At 39.9% G+C, this 22490-nt stretch overlaps 1 protein-coding gene across 2 annotated transcripts in view; it reads left to right on the plus strand.

Annotated features, from left to right (window-relative positions):
- The window catches only part of LOC135703276 (rho GTPase-activating protein gacI-like), a 109564-nt gene that overhangs the window by 75321 nt on the left and 11753 nt on the right, over positions 1–22490 (plus strand). For both annotated transcript variants that reach the window (XM_065224440.1, XM_065224439.1), the window contains 3 exons: positions 11785–12034; positions 12098–12244; positions 12818–14147. In XM_065224440.1, coding sequence (XP_065080512.1) covers positions 11785–12034; positions 12098–12244; positions 12818–14147 — 1727 coding nt within the window. The remainder of the gene's footprint in view (positions 1–11784; positions 12035–12097; positions 12245–12817; positions 14148–22490) is intronic.

The raw sequence follows: 22490 nt of genomic DNA on the forward strand, positions 1-22490 counted from the left end.
CACACCTGGGTACAGTCATTGGCACTGTTTGGCACCAATGGTTACAATTTTCTGATCTTTAAAGTTACTGGCAACACTGAACTTTTTCTGCGCCTGCGCAGTGTGCATGTGTCGAAATGTGTTATTTATGTTACCACAATATAATCAATTTGTTTCAAAACACAACCGTGAAACTGAACTAAGTCTCGCCATGGAATCTCCTAGTCGAATTGTCAGCGCACATCTTGATGCCTGTCCGAAGAACTAGGTCTTGACGGACGTTGGACTGTGCCTTAAATTTAGCTTTGATATTGTGTCTCCCTGTGGATGTTACCAAGATCGATTTTCCGCCGTTTAGTCTCGAATCGTATTGGAAAGGGCTGGGACTTGGTGCTGACAATGACGACGATGTTGATGGTGGGATGAGAGCTGACGAATGAGTTACGTCGTTGCTTTTACTTTCCTTCTAAGGACATGGAGTTCATCTTACATTGGTTCACCGAAATGGGCGTCACACCACTGGACCCTGCTGCCACGACGGAGGTTGTCGCGGCCGCTTCCGACATTGGATGGATGCTATGCGCTTGTACGAGGAGAAACACAGCTTCATAATGAACGGGAATAGTGTGCCTTTGTGATCGATCGCGCTGTGGTTGCATTTCATGATGGCGTTCACTGCCAGGGCTACGCTCGGGAACTCGACCAATCCGAAGGAAGAACGTTCCGATTTTAGCGGGAACATTCACACTTGCGACGGGTGACAGTCTTTGGTGGTGAATGCAGTCAGCAGCAGATCCTCGGATATAACGGGTGGGGTATTGAAGAAGTGGAGAATCTTGCTCGGTGGCAAAAAGCGAAAGGAAGTGATTGTGCTTGAAGGCGCTGTAGTCCTTGAATCTGATCGTAGTTCTGCTTGGAAAATGCAATCTGAATTTTGCTACCATCATTTCCGATTGGAATGTTGTTCAAGTGCTGGATGCTGCGTTCGACTAGTTCGTCTGAGATGGCGTCTCTAATCTGGACCATGGCGGTACCCTCTTTGCTTTTCAGGAACTTTATCTTGACATTTCCGTACAGGCAGAACAGATTGAACAGCTTATCGGTGTTGGCTGTGTTGTTATCGAGTCCGTAGACCATCATCACTGCGCCCTGTTGCTGTGCCGGTTGAATGAAATTGGCTGGTCCATTTCGGATCAGCGGTGCGTCCTTGATCAGTCCGACGTGTGTTCCGGCCGGTGTTGGTTTCCAGTTTTCCGACGGATGAAACTCGGGCGATGTTTTTCCGCCGGCTCCCAGAAGGGCTGGTTTAGGACCATGGTTGACTAAAGATTGAAGATGGTAGGATTGTGTCGTGTAGTTTTTGTAAACATTGACAAAACAAAACACTAACAAGAGCTGTTAAAATACCGGATTGCCAAAAAAGGCATTTTTCACAAGCAAACAAAGGTCAGTTCAATGACTTCTGGGCTCTGTCAGCACAGCTGTGGCACACTTATACCCCGTTCACATTACAGCCTATGTCACGTAATATAGACTGTCTTGCAATGAGCACTCATACATAGGATTTCCAGTGAAAACTAGATGTATGAGTGCTCATTGCAAGACAGCGTATATCACGTGATATACGCTGTAATGTGAACGTGGTATTAGGCACACTGAGGAAAAAGTTAGCGCAAAATAAGTGTGTAGAGTGACCACCCCTTGGAAATGCCAGAAGATGATTCGGGGTGAAATCGGGATAATCTTCCAGAACAAGTCGAAAGAAAATTATAGCAAAGGTTTAATGAAACTACCAAGAGAACACGGAAGAATCGTCCGAGGGAAATCAGAAAAAATTCGAAGGAAGTTCCAGAGGAACCAGAAGGAGTTTAACTTGAAGTTGGAAGAAGTCTCCGGGGGAAAAAAACGGAGAAACTTTCAGACGATGTCAGAAGAAACAGTGTTTCCTGACCAAAAATGACCACAATGCACTATAGTCGCTATATTCATAGTCTGGCGGATAGAATCTCGGGAACCAATTGAGCTGTCAAATAGCGGAACCAATCGAGCAAATCACGATCAACAACAGAAAAGAGCACATCAGTTATTGCGAACAAAACTTCGGACCCCTTTTTCTCGTGACTCAAGACTCACCTACGCAAATTAATACCATCTTTGGGTTGGGGAAAGCTTCTCCTATCCGATGATGCTGGTAATTTGCGTTCGATTGGCGAGGAAAGAATAATCAACGTTTTGTTTATAAAAGTTGATAGAACCTTTTCAATTGTTGGTCTACAATATATTGAATTGGTTCTGCTTTTTGATAAATCGAAATTCTATTCGCCAGACTATGAATTTAGCGACTATACAATGCACTAGAAAGGGTAATATTCTGGGTTCTTTTTACAGGGTGACCAGTGAACTTGGAAATCGGGAAAAGCTGGGAATTCAAAATCCCCGGGAAAAACGGGAAATCCCGTGATAAATCGGCAAAAATACATGCTTAATCCTCTCTTCGGAAAAAAAAATAATTTTCTGGGCCTTGAAAAAAAAAATAAAATCCCTTGGACTGGACTAGTCATTTTGAAGAACAATAACGGGAGTTTTGGGATGAACTCGAAGACAGCTTCGACTATAACTTCAAGCCGATTGTGTGGGTTCAGAGTATCTTTTTTTTTAGGAAACTCTGTGGGAAGTTCTACATGATGATTGGGAAAGGATTCCAGGTCCATTTCTAATTAACACTCTAAATAAGTTCCGAGAATAATTTCGAGGGAGTTCTGAATTCCAAGAAAGTTCCAATGGTTCAATACCGTTCAATTCTGAGGAAATTTTTAAGATAATTCCAATTAGATTCTAAAGAAAGTTCATGAAATATACCAGAGTTGCAATCTATCACAATAACGATCGCCAAACAACTGATGGTAATAGCACTAGGCAAATTCCTATCAATGTGTTTGTCGAAGCTCTTCTCATGAGCATCCATCAAGTTGAAGAAAGATACAAAAAGCAACTGGTGAACAGTCCGCATCGTGCTCTCATGCCGTGCGGATCTATTTGCTTTTTGCTTAAGGAAGTGTTACTACTACCTAAAGCTACAACAAATTTAAACAGCACTTTTCAGTGCTCAACCTGTAAAAATTTTCTACCTTGTTCAACTCCTCTTATTCCTCTTCGATCCTTGTTTGGACCCTACCCGAGGTAATCCTTCTTGGATATCGATTTGGAAAATTCCTCTTCGATCCTTCAGATTCTTATAGTAATCTGCTTGGAAGTCGATTTGGATAATCGCATAATCGCATTTTTCAGTGCTCAACCTGTAAAAATTTTCTACCTTGTTCAACTCCTCTTATTTCTCTTCGATCCTTGTTTGGACCCTACCCGAGGTAATCCTTCTTGGATATCGATTTGGAAAATTCCTCTTCGATCCTTCAGATTCTTATAGTAATCTGCTTGGAAGTCGATTTGGATAAAAAATTTACTGCCGCCATGGCGCCTAAACGCAAAAGAAAGGGGCAAACTCTTGACCCCCCTTCTGAAGAAATTAATTTGAGTAATCAATTTGATTTGCTCACGGATGATGAGAATGATCCATCATCCAAGAAAAATTCTAGTAAACTTTCCCGGCTTAATGCCAAGAAGGAAAAGATTCCCCCTATTGTGATAACCACTACCGATTTCCATGCTCTTCGCATGGAACTTTTGAATTTCGTGAAAGTTAAGTTTTCACTACAAATTGGACGTCGGGGTGAATGCCGTGTATTGGCTGAAACCTTGGACGGATTTAAATGTCTTCTCAAGTATCTTACTGAGAAGAAGCACAAATTTTTTACTTACGACACCAAAACTGAACGTGTGTTCAAGGTTGTCATGAAAGGACTGCCCAGTGGTGAATCCCTGGATCAGATCAAAGATGAACTGGCAAAATTACTTGGAGTTGTGCCACTCCAAGTAATCAAAATGAAAATGAAATCCCGTCCTGGCGATTCGCGCAACGATAATGATTTTTTATTTAGTTCACTTCAAGTCTAGTGAACTAAACAACCTTAAGGCCTTAGAAAAAGCTAGCCTTATGCTCCATGTCCGAGTGAAGTGGGAACACTTCAGGAAGACTGGAGGAAATTTCCAAAACCTCACCCAGTGCCGTAAGTGCCAGGGATGGGGTCACGGAACTAAAAATTGCTACATGCCAGCTAAATGCATGAATTGTGGTGATTCCTCTCACGCAAAGGACGACTGTCCTGTGAAGGAAGATCCTAAGAAATTTAAATGTTCAAATTGTGGTGAAAACTACAAATCCAATTTTTGGGAATGTAAGACTCGCAAAGCGATCCTACAATCTCGTTCTAAGCGACAGGTAGGAAACGCTCAACGTTTCCGACCAGGTACAAATTCCTCTGCTGTTAACAACGGTCAGCGAGGAACAAATTCTACATTCGTACCCGTAGGTACAAATATCACCCCTGCTTCAAATTTTTCATCTGTACCTACTCCCCTCGCTGCTAACAATGTTCAGCGAGTTAATGGAGCTACCTATGCTGCTATTGCAGCGGGTAGAAATCAAAATACTAACCAACGTTCTAACGGAAATTTTGACAATTTTGACTTAGGAAGCATTACTGCCCCTAAAATGGAATTTTTACAGAATTCATTAATTGACATGATTTCTGATATGCTTAAATCTAACTCCATGTTTGATGCTATTCAAACTGGAGTAAAATTTGCTAATAATATTGTCATGACTTTAAAATTCAGTAATGGATTTTAAAGCATTAAACATTTTAAATTGGAATGCTCGATCTCTTAAAGATAATGAAGACGGGCTATTTAATTTTTTGAGAGTTCATAACGTGCATATTGCCGTTATAACTGAAACGTTCCTTAAACCTGACCATAAGGTTAAGAAGGACGCAAATTACTTGATTTATAGAAATGATCGTCTTGATGGACCCTGTGGTGGCGTTGCCATCATTATTCATAGACGAATCAAGCATAAAATTCTTTCTTCATTTGAAACCAAAGTTTTTGAAACTTTGGGAGTTTCTGTTGAAACAAAATTTGGACAACTTACGTTTATAGCTGCCTATTTGCCATTCCAATGCGTAGGCCAGCAAAAGAATTTTCTCAAGGGTGACCTCCAGAAACTTACCCGTCATAGGTCTAAATTCTTCATTATTGGTGATTTTAATGCAAAACACCGCTCATGGAATAATGCTCAAAGCAATTCCAATGGTAATATTCTGTTTGATGATTGTTCTGCAGGTTATTACACTATTCAATATCCAAACAGCCCAACATGCTTTTCTTCTGCAAGAAATCCCTCAACTATTGATTTGGTCTTAACTGATTCATGTCATCTTTGTAGCCAATTGGTTACCCATGCTGACTTCGGTTCTGATCACCTTCCAGTAACTTTTGAAATATCCCAAGAAATAATTTCTAATCCCAACAGCTTTACTTTCAATTACCATAGGGCTGATTGGGAGCAATATCGAACATTTATGGAATATAACTTCGATCCAAACATTCCTTTGCAAACCAAAGATGAAATTAATTATGCTCTTGAATCTCTGACTACTTCTATAGTTGAAGCAAGAGCTGCCTCAGTACCAAAATGTGAGGTTAAATTCGATTCAATTATAATAGACGATGATCTTCAGCTCTTGATCCGTCTTAAAAATGTCCGTAGGAGACAATTTCAAAGAACACGCGATCCTGCCATGAAAGTTATCTGGCGGGATTTGCAAAAACAAATTAAAAAGCGATTCTCTGCCCTGAGGAACAAAACTTTTGAAAATAATGTTTCTAAATTAGACCCGAGTTCCAAACCCTTTTGGAAACTCACAAAAATTTTGAAAAAACCTCAAAAGCCAATTCCAGCGCTTAAAGAAGGTGGTAAAATTTTGATCACAAATTTGGAAAAAGCTCAGAAACTTGCTAAGCAATTCGAGAGTTCCCATAATTTCAGTTTGGGTCTTACTAGTCCTATTGAGAATCAGGTTGCTCGGGATTTTCTGAATATGTTCTCTCGGGAAAATATTTTTGATGATTCCTGGGGGACTGATTTGGACGAAGTAAGGTCTATAACTAAAAAATTTCAAAATATGAAAGCTCCAGGTGATGATGGAATTTTCTATATCCTCATCAAAAAACTCCCAGAGAGTACCTTGTCTTTCCTGGTAAAATTATTTAACAGATGTTTCCATTTGGCATACTTTCCTGATAAATGGAAAAATGCAAAAGTTGTTCCAATTTTGAAGCCGGATAAAAATCCAGCTGAAGCTTCTAGCTACCGTCCAATAAGTTTGCTTTCTTCAATAAGTAAACTTTTTGAAAAAATAATTTTGAATAGAATGATGCTTCACATCAATACAAACTCAATTTTTGCAGATGAGCAGTTTGGATTTCGCCATGGGCATTCAACTACTCATCAACTCTTGAGAGTTACCAATTTAATTCGTTCAAACAAATCTGAAGGCCACTCAACTGGAGTTGCTCTTCTAGACATAGAAAAAGCATTCGACAGTGTTTGGCATGAAGGTTTGATTGCTAAATTGAAAAAGTTTAATTTTCCACTTTATATTATGAAATTAGTTCAAAATTATTTAACTGACAGAACTCTGCAGGTAAATTATCAAAATTCCAAATCTAATCGACTGCCTGTTAGAGCAGGAGTTCCTCAAGGTAGCATTCTTGGGCCTATATTGTATAACATTTTCACTTCGGACCTCCCTGATTTGCCTCAGGGTTGCCACAAATCTTTGTTCGCTGATGACACAGGCATTTCCGCTGAAGGAAGAAGTCTTCGTGTTATTTGCAGCAGACTTCAGAAAAGTTTAGATATTTTCTCTTCTTATTTACAAAAATGGAAGATTTCTCCCAACGCTTCCAAAACTCAACTTATAATATTTCCACATAAGCCCAGGGCTTCCTTTTTGAAACCTAGTAGTAGTCACTATGAACGGAGTTCCAATTTCCTGGTCAAACCAAGTGAAATATCTTGGATTAATACTTGACCATAAATTAACTTTTAAAGATCACATTGAGGGCATTCAAGCCAAATGTAACAAATATATAAAATGTTTGTATCCTCTTATTAACACGAAATCCAAACTTTGCCTGACGAATAAACTTCTAATATTTAAACAAGTTTTTAGACCGGCCATGCTTTACGCTGTGCCAATATGGTCTAGTTGCTGCACTACCAGGAAAAAAGCACTTCAAAGGATTCAGAACAAAATTCTGAAGATGATTTTGAAGTTGCCTCCCTGGTACAGTACTACCGAAGTACATAGAATTTCGAATGTTGAGACTTTAGCACAAATGTCCAACAAAATAATTAATAATTTCCGGCAAAAATTGTTACAATCCTCAATTGCAACGATTAATTCCCTTTATACTTAGATAAGATTTAGTTTTAGTTATTTAGTTTTAAGCTATCAATTGTTATACTGACATGCAGGTTTAAAAAACCTGTTTAAAATACTGAATTGCCAAGACAGGAACAATGTAAAAACACTTAGATATATATCATAACAATTAAGGCTGGTAAGTTGCTGTAGTAACTGGAGCACCTAGGTTAAAAATGAAATGTAATTTATTTTGAAATTGGAACAAATAAAGAGTTAAAAAAAAAAAAAAAAAAAGCAACTGGTGAATGTCAACTTCGGCGGTAACCATCACCGATATGGTCATTCCCGACATTCATGACACTCATCTGCGCTCGTTTTGAAGCAGTTCCTGCTTCACTTGCTTATGCGAGTGTATTGGTGCGTGAGCCCAACGGCTTCCATTTAATTTTGCCAGCTTGGTTTAACTCACACAGTCGCACTTGCCGAGTCGAACTTGGAATGCGTAAGCATTGTTTTCATTTTATTCTGTCGTTTCGCTTTTTTCTCATCATTGTACTGCAGAAGTCTTCACTGTCTTCGTTGTGCTTTTCAGCATCAGCAGCGAGGGTTACAATTAGCCTGTGAGCAGCGACCATTACTGGTGATAGTCGTTTGCCATGGATCTACCCGTCACTGCGTGACAAAACGTTCTGTCAGCGATAGCGATAGTCGGTTAATGCGTTGACGACTTTCACTTGAGTGTCTTGATTTCAAGAGCAAATTTTCATTATGTCGTAAGTAACATTCGCACCGATCCGAGAAAAATAAAGTTTTGTTTTGATGACCGAAAAGTTATTCCTATTTCCAATTAAACACATATAATCTCATAGTTATAGCAATGTTTAACATATTTAGCCGGGTTTTAATCATACAAATGCAAATCGCTAGCTTTCATGCTAAGACATACTGGTTTTTGAGTCAAAAGTTACTATACGTCGTTTGGTGGCCCCTATTGTTACTGAAGTCAAAGTGTATTTACCAGGATATTCTGGAGAATTATCAATTACGTCTGCTTACGTGCAGCCCATTCATCATTTTTGAACCACCGAAATCATCTTAGCAACAAAACAGTTCGATTTATTCACTTTAATAATGAGAAAGCGAAACGACGAAAGTACACTTTTCACGGGTTTCTCAGTGCTGTTACTTAAGGCAAGCGGCATCTCCATAGAAATCGAGTGACTTAAGTAACATCGATAACTATTTTGATCGGAAGGTGATTACGTCAAAAAGCAATTCGACTGGTAAATAAATTTAAAAATGGGATGTGATCCTATATTCGGACAGTATATAGTGTAATAGCAGGAGCATCGATTGACACTGATAGCTTGACTTTGTTTACCTTTGTTACATTCGACGTAATGAAAATTTGCTCTTGATTTGTTGCATCACCGAAATATACCAAGGTAATCGAATTTAAAGCGCTTAAAGGATAATATTCCAATGAAATTCAGAGAAAAGTTTGATGGGACTTCTGAGGATAATTCCAAGGGCATTTCGAGAAGAATTTCTTTAGAATTCTGAGAAGAATCCCAACTGAATTTTCAGAAGAATTTAGAGGAGATTTCCATGATAATTCTAAGCAAAATTTAAAGACAATTCTATGGTCAATTGCATGGGAATTTTAACGAATTTAAACAGTATTGTGGAAGGATGCTTCAGTGAATTCTTTGGAATTTTTTGGAGTGTTCTGCATATAATGTTATGGTCTGTTTCAAATAAATGTTCAAGGATCTCTCGGAGACAATATCAAATTTGTTGTATCGTAATTCTGAGAAGAATGATAATGAACTCTCTGAAGCAGTGGCGTCACGTGAGAAAATTCACTAGTTGTGCACCTATTTTATTTATATTTTGTCTGTAACAGTAGAAGCCAATTTTGATGCATAATAAAAAAAATGGGATACAAATCTTTCGACGGGGGTACCTGCATTAAAAATAAACGAAATGATGATGGGAAACAGTTCTGCTACCAGTTTTGCTTACTCTTGCATAGAAACATTGATTTTCTTTTTAAGTCTCATGTTTATGATATTTGTCATCGTTACTCACATTCTGGCAAACGGTCTTTTCAGGAGGTCATCAACAATATCCTGTTCCATGATTCCTATTTAATTTTGCACTATGCTATGAACAATATTCCATCAATGCTCTGAGGCTACTGAATGAAATGCAGACATGGTAGTGAGAAAATTTAAAAATTTAAAAATTCGATGTGTGCGTGTAGGTAGGTATACAACGAATGACGGCTCTCCAAGATTCAATCAATTCAGAGAGAAACTCAAATGCGACGTTGCTTATACGTGCCAATTTATTCTCTTCTCTTTAAACTGTGCAAAGATAGAAGTGTACGAAATAAACACTAACACAGCGGCAATTATGCTTACGGGACTTCAATACATATACAACTGATATGGTTGTAAATACGAGCGCTTCTGGTGCACAAGCATAAGTGCTCAGACTGGGAGAACTTAGCATGCGGTGGCACGATGGTAACAGGAACTCACAGTCTACCAGTGTTGGTGAGTTCTTTGCCGTTAATGTTCACGAAAAGTTCACTATTTTACTATACAGACATTCAAAACAAAAAAATTTATCTGCGGATTTGAACAGTTTTTGACCTGTTTCATACTACCGGAAGGTGTATGCTGGTCACAAATGCCGTGCCAAACTGATTTCCTACTCAATTAATCAATCTTTGATGTGAAATTCGCTAATAAACACGAGGCGCATTTCTTATAGCAAACATGCCATAACAAAATGGGCATGGTTCGAGATGGGAGATGACAGGTGGGCAGGAACTCACGGTCTCCCAGTGTTGGTGAGTTCTTTTCCGTTAATGTTCACGAAAAGTTCACTATTTTGCTATACAGAAATTCAAAACAAAATTTTTTATTTGCAGATTTGGACACTTTTTGACCTGTTTCATACGACCGGAAGGTGTATGCTGGTCACAAATGCCGAGCCAAATTGATTTCCTACGCAATTAATCAATCTTTGGTGTGAATTTCGCTAATAAACACGAGGAGCATTTCTTATAGCAAACTTGCCATAACAAAATGGGCATGGTTCATTTAAGTAAACAAACTAACACTTCTTCCGACTGTGGCACCTCTCTTACTCGCCTAGGGCATGGTTCATTTAAGTAAACAAACTAACACTTCTTCCGACTGTGGCACCTATGTATTTTCCATCGTGATGCGGTGGCTTTGGTAGAACGAAGGCACATTTTCCTTGCTTGTTTTGTGTCGCTCATTCGCCATAGAAGCCCAAAAAGAGTATTGTCTGCACGTGGTAAAATCCCAGCGTGCCCGTACGTGAAAACAAGATCGCTATGCCTCGCTTCTGTTTTACGTACATTTCTTTCAGTGGTGGCTAAAACGGAGGTTGAGCAGCGATGTGGTAAACAATTCAGCTACTATCCAGTGATGTGGTGGATAATTCAGTTACTATCCATATGAAACCAATAAATAGGGGGGACAAAAATGGTTTTAATTGAGCATTAAATTTTTGCCTCTTAATTTTTATGAAATATAAATTTTACTTTTTGAAAATTTGAGACTGTGCAGTGCACGAGGTGCACATATGGACGAGACGCCACTGTTCTGAAGAAACATCATTCTACAGGAAATTCTTAAGAGCTATTTAAAAAATCCGGTAACGAGTTTTGAGCGTATTTTAAACATAGTTGAAAATAGATTTTTTTTTAAATTTCTGGTTTTGGTTCAAGAAGTCTCAGGAACTTCTATAGTTAGTCCGCGATTTCGTAATAAAATTCATTTTGATTACTTTTCCAAATTTTCTATTTTAAATCGAATTTAAAAAAAAATCATTTTACTGCTAGGATTAATGTCTGGAAATGGTTTCAGGAATTACCAAATCATACGAATGTCACTTTATGAGTCCTATTTGCAACGGTAAACATTTTTTTACATTAATAAATAAAAGATTGTCAATCGTGTAATTTTACATTTTAAAACAAGTACATATTTGTAGTGTGAAATTAAAAAAAGTATATAGGGTAAAGAACTACTTCGGCCTAAGCGCCCATTTTGGGCCTATCAAGCAAAAATCATCCAATAAATCAATGATTTCGGCGTTAACAGGCAAAGCTGCGCTAGATTAAGAAAGACTAAGTGCGGGTTGTGCTTAATAGGCCGGAAATGGGATAGTTAACCCTATCTGAATGGAGTTTCACGAACTTCGTACACTATGTGCGATATAAGGAACACCTATATCTAGCATCTATCATATCTGTATGCAAAGAAAATTCGTTAACATGAATGTTTTAAGTCGTGGACATACCTTTACTTTCTGCGGATGCGGGCATTAATTAATAGAAATCCTCATGCTGAAATTCTCAGAAGTAATTGCTTAACAACAACATTACATATATCATAGTCTAACGCTTTTCCGCCCTTCTTCCATTTTCCAGTCTGCCCAGCGTAACAGCGACCAGCTAGGTAACCAAGCCAAATTAACCCAACTGAAGGATGACCAGGAGGAGCTGCACAACAAGCTCGAGAAGGAACGGGACCTGTACGAATCCTACATGTACGAACTGCTGGCCGAGGAGGAGAACATTGCCAACTACGTCAAGGAGTATGTCAAACATCAGGAACTGTATTACACCTCCGCCCTGCGGGAAATCCAGAGCACCATCAACAGCATGGACGGTCTATTCCGTAGGTGTTTGTTTGCATGACGGTTTAATGACTCATATTGATTGCTCTCCTCAAATATTGCAGGACGGAACAACAAACAAATCTTTCATACGCCTTTGCGAGAGCACCTGAAGGCGACGGATCGCAAAATCGCTTACGTCATCGAGCTTTGCGTGTGCTGCCTACTGGAGAAAGGTCTCTACGAGGAGGGACTGCTGCGGGTTGGCTGTGGTAAGTGGGCGATTTTGTTTTCCTATGATGTGAGTGGGGTATTGATTCGATGGTGTAAAACCGAGAATAAGTCATCATCATCAACGGTCCGCGCGCCGTATTCGTGACCGCAAAGACTTAATTGAGATTAAAATGTGTGCCTCTTTTCGTTTGGTCCAACACCGTTGTCTATTAAATTGATGGTGTGAGAAGTATTTATAGATGGATGATAATTACCTATCGCTAGTTTGCTTGCATCGTTGCAACTGCCGGGGAATGACGAGTGGGTGGGTTGTTTGGAAGCCGGTTTTAGCGCATCATCGTCAGCGAAGCGCGTATCAGCAGATAACTATTTACCATAGAAGTGCAAGCACACTCGGTTCTGTTTTGTGTGATTTTGTTTAGGCTGGGCTGGGTGTTTATCCGCTATCAGCTTTGAGCAGTAAACACGTGCAATTAAATGGTATTCTATGATAATAACGTGATTGCGGTTTGGTATATGCTAACCGGTTATTTGAAATCACATTACAATTTTCAACGATATTAAAGTAACCAATCCCCGCATTACTTGACTAATAGTCTTCTCTATTCCAGCATCCTCCAAGCTGCGACGAATGATCTCCGCAGTAAATGCAAACTACGTAACTCCTCCGCTGTCGGAAAAGTACGCCGACCCACATGTGATAGCCGGAGTGCTGAAGAAATACCTCCGAAGCCTACCGGATCCGCTGCTGACGTTCGAATTCTACCCGGACTTTGTGGCGGCTGCCCAGAAGCAAAACGAAACCCAGCGAAAGGCAGCGATCCTGAACATTATCAATCAGCTACCGAAGGAAAACTACGACAACTTGCGATACCTCACCAAGTTCCTGTCCTATCTGTCGGAGAAGAACCAGGAGAACAAAATGTCCCCCCAGAACATTGCAATTGTGATGTCTCCCAATCTGCTGTGGTCGCCGAATGAGAATGAAAACTACATCGATCAGGTCAACAGTACGGCGACTGTCAACACCATCGTGGAAGCGTTGATCGCCGATTGGGGTTTCTTTTTCGATGGCGATGTGAATTTCTACGTCAGCATGACCAGAGATACGCTCTTCCCGGACAACGGCGGGTTTCCGGTAGATAAAGACTTGCCTGTACGATATGTTCCTAACGAAATGATGTCGAGATCGATGTTCGTCACGCCAACCACGGGTAGCCAAGACGAGGTGCGGTATTATAACAGTGGAGGAGGAGGAAGCGGCGGTGGCGGTGGAGGAGGAACGTACAACAACAACTCCCAGAAAGCGTCTACATCACATTCCCGCAGCAGTAGTCACGATACTAGTCTTATTCTAATCAACAGTAACGATCAGCTCAACAAGCACCGAAGTCAGTCGAACAGTTCCCTGTCGGATCATTCCAGTCCACCACACGAAAGCAGTCCAAAGCCCACGGTACGGAGGAAACACAACAAACAAGCTGCGCCAACTCCGCCGGACAGTCATCACAAAAGCAGCACCGGTAGCAACAGCAGCAGTAATTCCCGGGAGCTAAACAACAAGCTCCAATCGACTTCATACTTTAAACAGCTGAACAACAATGATCATCACCGGGATCGGGAGGACGAAGGATTCCAATCGTTACAGCATCACGCGTACAAACAGGCCCAGCAAGAGTATGCCAACGACCGGCAACCCATGATCCGTGCCGAAAGTCACGACAATCTACTGAAGTTGAAGTCGACGTCGTCGTCGACGGCGGCGGCGGCGGCGGTGGCAAGCATTGGAGACAAAATGCCTCCACCGAGGCCGGCAGTGGTCAGCATTGGAGACAGCCAGACCCTGAACCGAAGCAAAGGTCAGAACAATCTGCATCAGCAGCACCACCAAAACAGCAAACAACCAAATGCTCCCAATTGTGATACTTCTAGCAGTATAGGGTAAGTTGAATCAGTCTTAAAACAATATTTCAAGCGTTCAGAATCATACGGGCTTAAGTTCGATGATCGATTTTCTTCATCAATTTTCTCGTGGTAGTTCCGTAAGGTGCTATAATTTTGCGCAGTTTTGGTAATTTCTAAAATTATTATAAATTGTATACCACTTGAATTGAGCTGTACATGGAGGTAGGTATTAACCACTTGTGTATGGGAAAAATATAAATTTCGACAAAATTGTAATATACTTATTTTTTTTGGCGAAATGCGGAATTCGGCGCTGCGCAGAATTATGTCACTCTGCGGTACTACTACACTTAACCAAATGCTCTATTTTTTTTTACAATACAATGATGTAGAAGATTGTATTGGCTAGCAAAAGGAACAGCATACGTACCTGCAGCTGCAGCTAGGTCCTTATGATTCGGAGCGCTAGATTTTATTAGAGAAAACCGTGCAAACTAAAAGCATTCTTCCATTAAGTATTTGATGAATGTTAATAATGCACGGAGAGCAAGTTGTTTCAGCGAGGGATGTTCTTCAAACAAAATCGTAGCACTATTTAGATAGTATCACAGTTTTTAAATCGAATCTGTATGAGATGTCCGTTGCTGAAGCATGGTTTTATAGTCAGTCTGAACCCATTCAGGTTTGCGCGCTTTTCAGAAAAGTTTCCATTAAGCGTAGTGCTGATTTGAAGTACATTTACTATAAACAGTTACCCCAAGTGACACTCTTAACCCTTTCCTTCCCATGATAGTACAGGTGATCCGCAAATTTTCGGTTCGTCTCATGTTTGTAAACAGTCAGTACTTATTTAAGCTTCCTTGTGATTCTCGTCCAGATGTATTCTTGCGAATTCTACTGAGCAACTGAAAAAATAGTATTTATTGATTTATATAAAAATATGTGGTTTCAATAATTTTGGACTATATGAAATATATTTTGTTCTAGCACTTTTTCCAAAAATACATTGCCTAAACGTTCCACACAGCCTTAAATTATCGAATCCGTAAAATAATTTTTGTTAAAATCAATAAATTCAATTGTTTTTCAATAGTTGGTCAGTTGAAGATGCAATAATACATATGGAAAATGGAACTATGGTCGTCGCTAGGAATGCCCCTTAGCTCAGTCGATTAAGGCGCAGCTACAAAGCAATACCATGCTGGAGGTGGCTGGGTTCGATTTTTCCGTCCGATCTTGGAATTTGAGTTGGAACATTTCTCGACTTCCCTGGGCAATAGAATATGATTGTACTTGCCACACAATTATGCTAATGAAAAAATGGTGCAGGCATCGAAAGCTAACAATTAATAACTGTGGAAGTGCATGTAGAACACTAAGTTTTGAGAGCACGCAAAAGCAAAAATGCAATAATCAATAAGCTTGAAATGCGAAGAAGAAGAATGGCAGATCGTGGCATGTGTCAACTCAATGAAGGTGTTAGGGATCTATTTAACATTTTTTTTTAAATAATTCGTTTATTTTTCCAGGCTCATTTGCTGTAGCTTTGCGGAGCCGATATTCATTGTTTAGACTACAAAATTACTTAAAACTAACGTTAGTAAAGCGGGGGCCGATTACTCGCGGCTATCTCGAGGTTAGGGGTAACAAATTGTAACAAATGGATGGCAGGGTAGGGATTGTGAACACAAGGTTTGGGGAGCAATGTGCTCTTGATCTCTAACTAGGCGATACTCTGATGAAAAAGACAAACATGGGGGTACACCGATGGGCAGCTAACAACTTGGGAGAACACAAGATGACACTAACTACTAAATCCTCAAATCTATCCGTTTTAAAAACACATAAATTAAATTCAAATAGTCGAGGTCTCGGCTCGCCAAGACATCTCTAACGCGTATCGCGGGTTGTTTTCCTCGGGCCCTGAGGGATGTGGATAACTCAGATCTGGCAACACGGTGTAAGGTACATGACCAAACAACATGCTCGATATCGTGATAACCACTGCCACACGCACATAAATTGCTGCCTGAGAGCCCAATTCGATAGAAATGCGAGTCTAACGAGCAGTGATATAGAATGTGACCATCTTCCCAATTCACCATCATTCCATTTTTGTTGCCAGCTGATGAGGACTTGCTGACGAGCAATGGAGAAAAATTCGATGAAGGCGATTTGTCGCTCAAAAATATCGCCTTCCATAGCGCCCACTTTAGCCAATGAGTCCGCTTTCTCATTACCCGGAATTGAGCAATGAGATGGGACCCAAGCAAAGGTGAAAGTATAGGAGCAGTTAGATAAAGCACTCAGTTTAGATCGTATTTCAGGCAGGAAATACGAGGAGTGCTTCATCGGCCTCATTGAACGAATAGCCTTCAATGAGCTAAGACTATCCGTAAAAATGAAATAATGGTCAGAAGGTAGTGAGGCAATTCGCTCTACTGCGTAAAATATAGCTGCGAGTTCCGCAACGTATACTGAGCATGGTTTCTGCAGTTTATAGGAGGCGCTATGAAATTGATTAAATACACCAAATCCAGTGGAAGCATTTATGGTTGACCCATCTGTGAAAAATCTTTTATCGTTATTTACATGGTGGTACTTGATTGCAAAAATTGAGGGAACAACCATCGACCGGTGGTGATCTGGTATTCCATGGATTTCTTGCATCATGGTCAGATCAAAATTTACAGAGGAACTATAGAAGGCTTGAAAGCAATCACGATTGGAGATTAATAAAGAAGGACCAACCTCCAGCGTCATGTACTCATAGTACAAACTCATGAATCTTCTTTGAGGATTTCGGTCGAGCAGCTTCTCAAAGTGTTCTATTACCAAAGGATTCATTACTTCACAACGGATGAGAAACCGGAAAGACAGCTCAGCGAAACGATCTGTCAGTGGGAGAACACCCGCGAGTACTTCGAGGCTCATCGTATGAGTCGAGTGCATACAGCCTAGCGCAATACGAAGGCAACGGTATTGAATCCGTTGCAGCTTAAGGATGTGTGTTTTTGCTGCGGATTGGAAGCAAAAGCTGCCGTACTCTAAAACCGAAAGGATGGTTGTTCGGTACAACCTAATCAGATCTTCCGGGTGTGCTCCCCACCAAGTTCCGGTAATTGTACGAAGAAAATTAATTCTTTGCTGGCATTTTTGTTTCAGATACGCAATATGTTTTCCCCATGTGCATTTGGAATCGAACCAGACACCTAAATACTTGAAAGAAATACTTTGAGTGATTGTTCTACCCTTTAGTTGAAGCTGTAACTGTGCAGGATGATGCTTCCTAGAAAAAACAACCAACTCAGTTTTCTCCGGAGAGAATTCGATACCCAGCTTTATAGCCCAAGTAGACAAATTGTCTAAGGTATCTTGCAATAGTCCTTGCAGGTCCGGTGCACTTGGCCCTATAACGGATACAACGCCGTCATCTGCAAGCTGCCTTAGCGAGCAATTTTCATCAAGACAACCATCAATGTCTTTTACATAAAAATTATAAAGAAGGGGGCTTAAACATGAGCCCTGGGGGAGGCCCATGTAACTAATTCGTGAAGTTGTCGAGTTTCCATGAGAAAAGCTCATATATTTCTCAGACAACAAGTTGCTCAAATAGTAGGTGAAAGCCCACTATCGTGGAGTTTATCCGAAAGGACCTCTTCAACATCAAAGCTATCGTGGGCACATCATATAACTCACGTTTAACAACATACACTACCATGTGTTACTTTCCTCCGAAGCATCGCAGACCAATGCTGTGATGCTTCAAATTAATTAATCCTGTGTCCGACCGATTTTAAAATACAGTAATATATTTGTAGCACAAATCCCGAAGAAGGTCACACTGATCTTGGATCGCATCCAGTACCGTGGACCCCCGGTAATCTGATCACTTTTCAGTTTGAACCCCGTTAATCTGTACGCCGTGCAAACTGAAAATTGCTCAAACATCATTTAGCACATAACATGGAGTGTGAAATGGAACGCAGAATCAAAACATAACAGCAAATAAGGCTAACTCGCTTTGCTGGCGGTTATGGGGTTACTAGAAGTGCAAATTAAAAATCAACCCCGTTAATATGCACGACGTGTAGTTAAAATAAACGGGAGTTCATATGCATATGGCATATGCCTTGGTTCGACTAAAACAACCCACACGGGTTTCCTTGAAGTAACGGCCGGCTTAACGTCGAGAAATAAGTGCGATACGGTGCGATACAAAAGGCTGGGATTAGAATTTTGGCAGAGGCAATTTGGTCAATGTCAAATTTTTAGTCTTGATTGGTTCTCGCTCTTGCAGCAAATGACGATCGATAGAATTATTTACATCATCGTTTGTGATGATTTGCGTTTTGTGGCCGAACCAATTCCTTATGCATTTCAATTTAGGATGACAATCATTCTACAGAGATCGTTATGTATTTCAACTGAGGTCCGTTTACTTCTCGTATCAATATTCATCCTGTAGCCGAGAGGAGCATCATCTGATTACAAAACAACCGTCAACCGGCTGCAGCTATCGTGTGACAAAGCGATTTCGAGGTTTCGATTTGAATGGTCTGAGGTTTCATTCGAACAGAGGATGATGTTTTGGTACAGTGTACCAACGAACGATTTTTGAGTCCATGATGAAATGGCTATATGGAAATGTAAACAATCGAATTATAAATCTAATTTAAACCATTTGCAAGTCATACTATTATTAAATTGTTGTACTCTGAGCGCTGTATGTTTTACAGCCAATGTTCATATAAATATCATCCTTAACTTGGATGACAGTCATACGGATGCTCATCAGCTGATGAAAAAAATCAACCATTAGGCAATCATCCGAAATTCGAAAGCATATTGTTAAACGGCTCGGGCAATGCAATTATCATTCGAAATATTCCGTTTTTTTCAGTGTGAGAGGAGTCGTCATTAACGAGCAAGTTGTTAGCTAAAAAGGATATTGGTTTTGAGGATTGTTATGAGCTAAGCGGTTTTGACATAACATATCCTGTTAAACCAATTGGAATAAACAAGTGGCAAATTTGCTGGAGAAATGGAACGATGGAGCGATTCTGCAATAGCGTTTCTCAGCCACCTTGGTTCAAACAGCTTAGAATCCGTTGGCCAAGTTTTGGGTCAAGATGCAGTGATATATTTTTGACAATAATGATTCTGATTGGAGGCAGGTGCAAAAGCTTCTTTGAAGATCCGACGGAATGTTGTGAAATGTTTAGCTAGAATTAGGAGATGCAACAGTCTTTCAAGTATTGGCTTCACGTGCAAACCATCGTTCATTTGGTGAGTTCGTTCCTGTTTATTTTTTCACTTGTTTCGATACCATCTATCAGTTTTCTACAATTTTGTCTTGGAAATCTTTTCGAAGAGCCACGTTCATGCTGTAATTTGTCGAGCGCACAATTCCCAGTTTGGTTAGAAGTTTCGAAGCTAACGCATGTCCACAGGCCCAATAGAAAGATAGACAGAAAAAGTGTATCATGAAGAATGGTTGCATGCAAAGTTGCTTCCACTCACTTGCTATAGATGAGTGATTTTCGGAGTTTTGAATTCGTTAGATGTTGTAATGGAGATTTGTGTTGTTGGATGCGGGAGGAGATTGGAGGGCGGGTGTTTGACGCATAGAGCCTGTCAATTTCGCAGTCGGCGGTTTTATGATTCGTGAGCGCTCGCGATTCATAGAATCGTTGATTGTGACTGCAAGTGGATTTGGCGGGTTTTGTATGTCGGACGCTTGCTTTTTGGACTCTTCTTGTGTCTAACTTGTGCAGAGTATCATTATAGCGTCTAATGGTTTTAAAATTCCTGGTTGCGTGAAATATATTTGTAAGCATATCTTTTTGAGATTTTAGTAGTCACGTTTTGTTTGTAGTTTATATTTTATTTCTTTCATGTAATTATCGTAAATAATAGTTATTCAATAATTGATAGTTCATCAATATATTCGTACTTTGACGCGAAGTGCTGTGGATTATGAGATGCTCGATGACCCTGGTGGGATCGATTTTGCTTACTGAGCAGAAAATCATGGATTTAACCCCAAGCTCTTCCACAGCACAATAAATCGCCACCATCATTTGTATATTTGATATTGAATATTAACTTCGGAAACTATTTGCATATCAAGCGAAAAGGTAGCCCTGTATTGTCGCGAAGCGTTATGGTTCTGAGATGCTCGATGACCCTGGAGGGATCGTGTTTGCTTACTGAGCAGAAAATCATGGGTTTAATCCCAAGCTCTCCGTCATGACTCTTACAATTCATGATCACTAAACAAAATGAATATGTTCTTTCGATAGCCGGCTATCGAGAGATTAAATAAACAACAAATAAACAATACATACTTTTGGTTGCATCGCCAACTTGAGGTGAATCCTAACCGAATACCCTACCCAACCCTCCAACTCCGTAGCACTTATGAGGGTGTTGCTAAGTCGGTGGCCTCTCGTTAAGTAAGTACTTCATCAACATTTCCTTCCCTATCCCTAGTTATGGTAAAGATGGGCGTGGCCGGGAATAGCGACAGTCATGCTTCTGTTACTCTTGTTTAGATTGGAACCAATGTTTACTCCTCAGCATTATTCCTGAAAGTAGTCTAACTGAGAATTTCAGAAGAGACGTGAGTGTCGCTAGTATCCAATCTACGAAGTATATCATAACAACGCTAACGCTAACGCTAAGATGCAGTGATATATTTTTGACAATATATCAACAATGTGTTACTCTTTATCAAATCTTACGGTACGGTATGGAAATAAATTTAGAATGTTGGGTTAACTACCCCATTTCCAGCCTATTAAGCACAACCTGCACTTAGTCTTTCTTAATCTAGCGCAGTTTAGCAGCAAAGGGAATGTTATTATTATTACTGATGGCTTTCAAATCTATTTACCTTTCCGTACGTACCGTACGATTTTATAAAGAGAAACCAATAGTTGAGATATTTTCAAAATCTAACACTGCTTCTTGACGCCAAACTCAGCCTACGGATTCTAAACTTGGCCTTACGCATTGAAACGCCAATGAATTCACTCGGCCTATCGGATGAAGATAAAACATGATTCGGTTGGAGCGCTTCCTTTGTTTTTGGGAATAATGGGTGCAAACCTTCATATCACGCGTTCTCATTGTCTTCGTTCGGTAGCTCATTAACTTAAGTATCGTACCAAACGCATAATTGACTGGTTAACTCTGAAATTATGGATTTATTTGAAGTTTTCCGCTCGATAGGCCCAAAATGGGCGATTAGGCCGAAGTAGTTCTCTACCCTATCTGCAGTGAAAATATTCCATTTCGTGAAAAAAAAAAACCGCTCGAATAATAAAGGTAATGAAGGCGCCTTGGTAGGCCTCAAATAAGATCTAAGCCCTACATATTCTTATTCTGGTGCCAAAATTTCTATAGCAGTAAATCTCGAAAAAAGTGACCATTCTAACAACAAAGAATAAATATTAAAACAAAAAAATACATTTAAATTTGCTTGCCAAACCTGAGTCTTACAAATTTCTGGGGATATAGGGGAAATGGCTCTAATGTTGGCCTATGGATCTAAGATTGCGCCCATCGCTAAAAATCTGCTATTTATCAATTTTAACTAGATAATCGCGTCATTGGGACGGTACTAATGGATATTTTTGAAAATTTGATCGATTACTGAATGTATCCAAATTAGGGACATTTAGGCCGACATTGCCATTTCCCCTATGAAAATTATTCTATTTCGGAAAAACTAAATAGGAGAAATGAATGTAATGTCGGCCTAAATGCCCCTAATTTGGGCCCATACATAAATTCAGCAATGGACTAAATTTTCAATAGCGTCCAAAAATATTCATTAGTAGCGATGGGCCCAATCTTAGATCCATAGGCCAACATTAGAGCTATTTTCCCTTTCACAGTTCGAGCTCTCTATAAAAAGTTTTCGAAGAGATTTATGTATGGTAGCTCACCAACATTTCATAAGTCTCGGTAAGCAGGGAACCATTCGGCCTAATGACCGGACAGCGCTACAAAACTTCCTGATAAAGCTAAATATTTAGACTTTCCGTTGACCTCTCATTATTTATTATTTATATCCAGGGACCAGATAGGCTGATCTAATGTTTTATGGAGGCGAACCAGCCTAAGGCTGAAAGCCTCCTTAATAAAGCTAAATAATAATAATCTAATGTTTGACCTTCTGTTGAACGAATTCTGGCTTCTCCTGAAATTGTCTGCAGACTTCCTATGAAATTTTTTACGACCACTCCCAGAAATTTCTACCATTTTGCCGGAAACTTCTTCCAATTTCAAGTTGAAGTCCTTCTGGTTTCTCTTGTGAAATTTATCAGACTTTTTTTTTCCTTTGATATGTTTTCCGGCGATCTTGTTTTC

The sequence above is a fragment of the Ochlerotatus camptorhynchus genome, unplaced genomic scaffold (assembly GCF_037179485.1).
Source record: "Ochlerotatus camptorhynchus isolate MF236.1 unplaced genomic scaffold, CSIRO-AGI_Acam_v1.1 ptg000211l, whole genome shotgun sequence".
NCBI lineage: Eukaryota > Metazoa > Arthropoda > Insecta > Diptera > Culicidae > Ochlerotatus > Ochlerotatus camptorhynchus.